Below are 7,672 nucleotides of genomic sequence, written 5' to 3'. Positions count from 1 at the left end.
AATATTTTACACAAAATAGTATTACCTTTTTTTCATATTTAATTAAATTTCAGTTTCAATAATTAAATTCAATTTGGGTCAAACATATATCTGCCTCTTTAAGATGAGGGTCCGTGGCAAGATTGAAAACTCCTGACCTAGATGATGTCAGACAATTAAGGGACAGAGCTCTGACGAAATATTGTGATTATAACCAAACGTTTTTGGAATATAACATGCACCGACGACACAATAAGATCAGGATGATGTATGAGGAAAGTAAACGGAGTCTGACTTGAGTTCATGTTGACTTTAAGCTCGATATAAATGTGATAATCCAGTCTGAGCTCTCGCGCTTTAATTATCACGCAGGATACAGACGAACGAACGCAAGTTGATAAATGTGTGTCGCATTATTGGAAAGGTAGTGTCACTGTAACACTGCAGACGTCAAACGAGCGCTTCAGTCCGTTCACACTGAGAGTGAGTCTCTGTAATGCGGTTGCTCAGAGGAAGGGGTTGTGGCTCTGCGGGGGTGTGTGTCGGCTGGAGGGAGTGAGCGGCAGCAGTGGCAGCGGGAGGTTGCTGGGCAGATCCAGCAGGCCGTGGGGCGGCTGTGTGTGGGACGAGGGCAGAGTCTGGGGCTTCTGCTGCAGGAGCGGTTGAGGAAGAGAAGCGCTGTAGGACAGAGCGGGAGCCGGCAGCGGAGAGGTGGAGTGAGGACGCATCTGATTCAGGGTCAGTCTGGCCGGCTCACAGTGGAAGGGGTTTGTGGGAGACGGCGAGCTCAGACCTGAGACACACAATCAGACAATCATTTCCTCAAGGAGTAGTTAAAAATTACTCACGTCATTCAAGATGTTCATGTCTTTCTTTCTTCAGTCGAAAAGAAATGAAGGTTTTTGAGGAAAACATTCCAGGATTTCAATGGGGTCCAACGGGTCGAAGGTCCAAATGTGAGTTTCAGCGCAGCTTCAAAGTCTCGACACGATCCAGCCGAGGAATAAGAGTCTATCTAGACAAACCATCCGCCATTTTATAAATAAATAAACATTTATATACTCTTTAACCACAAATGCTTGTCTTGCACTAGCTGTGATGAGCCACACAAAACGTAATCACGTTGTAAGGTCACGCGGGACGAAGGCAGAAGTACAGACCTAGTGTTTGCAAAGCGAGTCAAACGCCACTTAAAAAATAATTAAATAAAAAAAAAGGTAAAACACAGATGTTGGACCATTTTGAAGTTGGAGGAGAAAATGAGATGGAGTTTTTCGCCTCATCCTACATTTTTAAACCAAAACCGCGTGACCTTTCAACGTGATTATGTAATGCGTGGCGCATCGCAGAGCTAGCGCAAGACGAGCATTTGTGGTTAAAAAGTACATAAATGTTAATTTTATTTATAAAATGTCCGCTGGTTTGTCTAGATAAGACTCTTATTCCTCAGGATCGTGTCGAGACTTTGAAGCTGCACTGAAACTCACATTTGGACCTTCGACCCGTTGGACCCCATTGAAGTCACTATTGGGAGAAAAATCCTGGAATGTTTTCCTCAAAAACCTTAACTGACCCTTCGCTAAGCCACGCCCGAAAACCGCCACTGGCCACTCGTGTCTTAGCAACCGTAACTAGGCGCGGGACGTCTGGCAAGCTTTCGAGCGAGGTAAACATGCCGAAGCGTTGTGCGTATGGATTGTGCAAATCTGATACCCGGTATCCTAAAAGTTTGGACGGGGGAGTGTAATTTTTTTCCTTCCCGAAAATCTAAAAGCCAAGGTGAGAAAGGATGTGCGTGGATCAGCAGTGTGGGAGACCACATTCACAACTACATGTCCACAGGATCAACAAAAACACCTATTGCTTGGAAGTTGGAAATAATTACGGTTCTTTGTTCATAATGCATATGTTTTAACGTAATATAAGAAGATTAAAGACAAGACGGAGGCTCACTGACATACTTTAAAATATATTTCAGCATTTTGTTAATTGACGGCCTACTAACGTTACCCCTGACTGAGTAACTTTAACCCAATCTGATCCCTGCTCTCCCGGTGTTAGAGTTATTCCACAAGATTTATGAATAAACTGTTTGATTTATAATTATTAGATTTTTTTCACATTCACTTACCCTGCTGTGCATGAACATAGCTGTTCCTCAATTTGTGTGTTTCCCATGTAAATGGTCAGCGTATGAGGCGCTGCTGCTGCGACTATAGGCTTTAGCTTCAATTTTTATGAAATTATTCTCTAATCGGTTGCATATTATGCCGTGGATATATCCCTCGAATGCACTCTGCAGTCCCTTTTGTCTTGCTCTCTCAGATATTTCACATGTTCGCCAAAAATTACTAATTATCTCATTGGGAATGTCTGACACCGGTGCACACACACTGTAATAGACGTGCTAGACGCGAAAGCTTGACAGGCGTAGCAACAGTAACTAAGGAGGGCGGGGATTAGCGAAGGGTCAATTTATTTTCGACTGAAGAAAGAAAGACATGAACATCTTAGATGACGTGGGTGTGAGTAAATTATCAGGAGATTTTAATTTTGAAGTGAACTACCCCATTTAAACAAGACACATTTACACCACCAACGAGTGTGAATGAAGTGTTCTTACCTGACAGAAAGGGGTTTTTGCTCTTGGCCGGCGGGTTGGCTGGGATCAGTGTGTCCAGGTTGACGAGGGAGGCAGCGGTGGGTCCGAGGAACGCTTCAGGGGTCCGGCACTGTCTCTGGGTCACCGCGTCGAGGGGAGGCCCGAGACGAGAGAGGTCAAAGGTCTCCGGGCTGTCACTTCCCCATCCGTTCACTTGAACGCCCGACACCAACTCGCCGAACTGATCGGCATCTGGAACGAGAGATGGAATGAGCTTGAACTCAACTCAGAGAGGGAAACGAGTGCGAGGACGGTGTGATGATGACCTGCAGGACTCTCACAGCGAGGGCTGAACACTTGGATAGGCCCCTCCCCCTCCACTATAGGCCCCTCCCCCTCCACTGTAAGCTCCTCCTCCTCTGGAATGGAAAACGGGTCCTTCCCACTCGCAACTAGAATGAAGAGCAGAGAATATGGAGAGGGGTCTCTAAAGAAACACAAATTTTTGTTATATTTAAACTAATGCTAGGCAACGATTAATCACATCCAAAATAAAAGTTTGTGTTTACATAATATAAGTGTGTGTATGGTGTATAATTATTTTGTATATATAAATACACATACATGCATGTATATATTTAAGAAATATTTGCATGTATATTTATACATACTTTAAATTATATATAAATATAAATATTTTATACATAAATAACACATTTTTCTTAAATATATACACTCACCTAAAGGATTATTAGGAACACCATACTAATACTGTGTTTGATCCCCTTTCGCCTTCAGAACTGCCTTAATTCAACGTGGCATTGATTCAACAAGGTGCTGGAAGCATTCTTTAGAAATGTTGGCCCATATTGATAGAATAGCATCTTGCAGTTGATGGAGATAGGTAACAAGGCATGATGGATCGATGTTCTGACTCTACCATCTGAATGTCTCAACAGAAATCGAGACTCATCAGACCAGGCAACATTTTTCCAGTCTTCAATTGTCCAATTTTGGGGAGCTCTTGCAAATTGTAGCCTCTTTTTCCTATTTGTAGTGGAGATGAGTGGTACCCGGTGGGGTCTTCTGCTGTTGTAGCCCATCCGCCTCAAGGTTGTGCGTGTTGTGGCTTCACAAATGCTTTGCTGCATACTTCGGTTGTAACGAGTGGTTATTTCAGTCAAAGTTGCTCTTCTATCAGCTTGAATCAGTCGGCCCATTCTCCTCTGACCTCTAGCATCAACAAGGCATTTTCGCCCACAGGTCTGCCGCATACTGGATGTTTTTCCCTTTTCACACCATTCTTTGTAAACCCTACAAATGGTTGTGCGTGAAAATCCCAGTAACTGAGCAGATTGTGAAATACTCAGACCGGCCCGTCTGGCACCAACAACCATGCCACTCTCAAAATGGCTTAAATCACCTTTCTTTCCCATTCTGACATTAAGTTTGGAGTTCAGGAGATTGTCTTGACCAGGACCACACCCCTAAATGCATTGAAGCAACTGCCATGTGATTGGTTGAATAGATAATTGCATTAATGAGAAATTGAACAGGTGTTCCTAATAATCCTTTAGGTGAGTGTACATGCATGTGTTGTGTGTGTATTTATATATACAAAATAATTATACACCATACACAGACAAATATCATGTGTAAACAAACCTTTATTTTGGATGCGATTAATCGTTGCCCAGCACTAATGTAAAGTGAAAGGCTGAGTTATAACATAAAGGATGTCTGGTATCGTTTCTATGCCACAAACTGTATGAAATGAAATTAAAATTTATTTTTTGCACCTGTATTATAGGGATCCTCCCTTTATTCCCTAAAAAAATGCATTATTTTAATATACAGGGTCGTCACTGTAAAAACGTGTTTAAAATTGTCTCACTTTGCCGCGCTGGGCTCCTCCAGGCTTTTCCATCCATATTAGAGGTGGAGTTTGAAGACGGGGCATCCCAGGGGTCAGGAGGTGATTGGTGGGTTCCCCAGGGGTGGGCGGGGCTACTGGAAGGGGGGCGGGCCGTCCATGGACTACCAACCACTGGGTTATTGGACTTCACTACAGCTGAAGCAGAAACAACCAGATCAAACATCCACACGAAAAATCCTTCAAAATGTCTTGAAAATCCTTAAAACAAGATACATTTACCTGAAAAGCAACGCTGCTTTAGATCAAGTCTTGTGTTCATACATTGCGAAATTTTCTCTTGTTTTAAGTATAAACCAGTTTCTCAAGTTACTTTTGAGACTAGAACTAAAACTGAGATAAGTGAATAAAAACTACATAGACTAAACTTAATAAAATGACAAAAACACACAACAAAATTACTAAAACCGTAACAAAAATTTAAATGAAAATATAAAAATAAAAAACTCATTCAAACTGTTAATAAATACAGTAGTACCTCAATGATACTAAAATAACACTGTGGATTTTTATTTAACAATTACAACAAATAAAGTATGCTGTTATTAACACTGAAAATTACTGTTTAATATTACATTTTTACAAAGGTTAAAGTACTGATCAATCTATGTTGACAAGATCTGTATGAAAAAGAATGTTTGATTTGTGGCGATGATCATTTTTTAAATATTTTAACTTAACCAACCATATTAATCAGAATATGGTTGAAATAATGTCAGTTGTTGTTTCAGCGTTGATAAAATTTTATAAAAATGTTAAATTAACATAAAGGTTAACAAAATACTGATCAATCAACATTGAAATGATAAGATCTGTAGATTACGATAAGACACTGAAACAACGTTGCGATATCAACAATGATTCAATTTGCAAAGTCAAAACCAAATTCAATATCCATGATGTTGCTTAACCCATTAATAAACGTTGAAATGCCAGCTAGGAAGAAAACATTTTTTGTGGCATTCTGTACTATAGAATACGACATATTCTTAATGGCAATGATATATATTTTTAGATATTTTTACGTAACTGACCTTCTACGTTTAAATGTGGTTGAAATAATGTCCGTTGTTGTTTCGACATTCATAAAAATGACTGCATTTACTGTATAAAAACATTATGTCAATTATTTACTGCTGAATAGTTTTAAAAGGTTAACAAAATACTGGTCAATCAACATTGAAATTTTAAAAAGATCTATACAAAAAAGATTGTTTGTTGAAAAATGTTGATTAAAATTGCGAAATCAAAAAGAACATTAAAAAAAATAAGAATGTTAAAAAAAAATCCTCAAACATTTAATGCCACATAGTTTTAAAGTAACAAAATACTGATAATTGTAACATTTGTTCATCCGAAAATCACTAAAATTTTTTACAAATTGAGAGTTCATCAGAAGGATCAAGACCCCAGGGAATCATTTTGTTGCACTTTAACCATAAATACACAACACAAATTGAATAGATTCAAGGAATTTTGTGTTTGAAATTTAAAAAAAGTAACAAATCCTTCCCTCACGGGTCAGTTTGACCCCCATAGGAATGATTGAAATGCGAGGAATGCTTCAGTACACATAGAAAAACCTGTAAAAATCAGAAAAAATTATCAAATCTAGTAATTTTAAGGTAAATAAATTAAAAAATAACAAAAAATTGCTTTAAAAATAGAAAAAATATTATCAAAATGAATTAAAATAAGCTTTCTGGACAAACAAAAAAAAGGTACAATTTTAAGGCTTTGGGTCATTTTGACCTGCGAGGGAAGGATGTGTTAGGAAGAGCGAGGGAAGGATGAGGGTTGTGAAATGAATGTGTGAACGCAACTAGCGCATTGATGACTGACCGACAGAGTCCCAGGGGTCAGAGGTCACGGAGCAGGTGGGGGGGGCGTCCCAGGGGTCGTCACTCAGGGGTGCGGGACCGAACACATCCACCAGATCGATGATGGCCGACTGTGAGAGGAGAGCAGGCGTCAGCAGGTCATGCAGGTGTTCAGTGGAGGATACGTTCACATGCACAACTGTAGTTTCAATCGCACTGAATGCATTCAGATTGATGAATCCTAATGTAGTGTTTACATGAACGCTAAACCTGTGATCGGGTTGATGTGCGCGATTATGTCACAAGCTTCAAATCGGGATAGATTTTTTGACATGCTCAATATAGAGTTTCCCGCTGTTTGCGGTTAACAACATTAATTATTTCTTTGTTTTAAACAGCAGGCTTAATATTTATCCATTTCTGGTAATACTTTAGAGATCCGTTTTGCGCTGCTTATATTGATCACGCATTACAAATGCCCAAAACCAGTCGTGTGTGGATGAGTCTGAAACAAGGACTGCTTCACTTCACACACTGATGGAAAGGAGGATTATAGGATGACCCAGTGTTGCCAGATTGGAAACGTCCAATTATCGTACCAGAAGTCCAACATCATAATTTTTGGAAGAAAATTATCGTACACGACGTAAACGTGCAGAATACATCTATTTATCCCAACATGTAGGATGGATTGTTTGGTTTTGTTGACGGGGGGGCCGGGCGACAATGTGTGTGGTGCCTGTGTGTGTGTATGTGTGTGTGGGTGGTGCCTGTGTGTGTGTGTGTGTGTATACGTGTTTGCGTGCAGGCAGGCGAGCCTGCGAAATGATTCTGGGTCAGAGAGAGAAGCGGTAGGATGTGTGTTTGGACGAACGACTGAAAACTCTGAAATGATCGTACATTATGGGATTTTTTTCATTATTGATCGTACATCGTACAGAGGTCAAAATTATCGTACAAATACGATAATTATCGTACATCTGGCAACACTGGGATGACCAGACGCTCATTTATACGACACTTTATTCAACAGGGAGAACAGCTCGTTCTGTGCGTCACACGTCATTACGCTCTTTTTTACATCATTACACATGCGCAATCCTTTCAGTTTCGGTTTTCAGCCCGATCACGTGTTTACATGTTCTCTCGATCGGATTGGAAAAGGATTTAACCTTCCCTTTCTATCCGACTGAAATCTCATTGGGATCAATTACAGTGTTTGGTTACAGTGTCCGATTGAGCTGTCAATCCAATTCCTAATGGATAATTGGTTGCATGTAAACGTTGTCATATAAATGAGTGTCCCGTCATCCTGTAATCCTCCTTTCACTGCGTGTG

At 40.2% G+C, this 7,672-nt stretch overlaps 2 protein-coding genes across 2 annotated transcripts in view; both read right to left on the bottom strand.

Annotated features, from left to right (window-relative positions):
- Positions 1 to 7,672, bottom strand: part of LOC143710510 (B-cell receptor CD22-like) — a 773,497-nt gene that overhangs the window by 631,130 nt on the left and 134,695 nt on the right. The gene's annotated exons all lie outside the window — the stretch shown is intronic.
- epn3b (epsin 3b) overlaps positions 1 to 7,672 on the bottom strand; it is a 29,187-nt gene that overhangs the window by 48 nt on the left and 21,467 nt on the right. Inside the window, exons 6-10 of the mRNA XM_077201373.1 lie at positions 6,357 to 6,465; positions 4,476 to 4,652; positions 2,908 to 3,033; positions 2,603 to 2,833; positions 1 to 772 (exon numbers count right to left, since the gene is read on the bottom strand). The exon at positions 1 to 772 is cut by the window's left edge and continues 48 nt beyond it. Coding sequence (XP_077057488.1) covers positions 486 to 772; positions 2,603 to 2,833; positions 2,908 to 3,033; positions 4,476 to 4,652; positions 6,357 to 6,465 — 930 coding nt within the window. The 3' untranslated portion in view covers positions 1 to 485. The remainder of the gene's footprint in view (positions 773 to 2,602; positions 2,834 to 2,907; positions 3,034 to 4,475; positions 4,653 to 6,356; positions 6,466 to 7,672) is intronic.

The sequence above is a fragment of the Siphateles boraxobius genome, unplaced genomic scaffold, assembly GCF_051911475.1.
Source record: "Siphateles boraxobius isolate OS27281-9 unplaced genomic scaffold, OSU_SipBor_1 47, whole genome shotgun sequence".
Lineage (NCBI taxonomy): Eukaryota > Metazoa > Chordata > Actinopteri > Cypriniformes > Leuciscidae > Siphateles > Siphateles boraxobius.
Note: the sequence above shows the minus strand (reverse complement) of the source record. Positions and strands in the feature narration are given on the sequence as shown.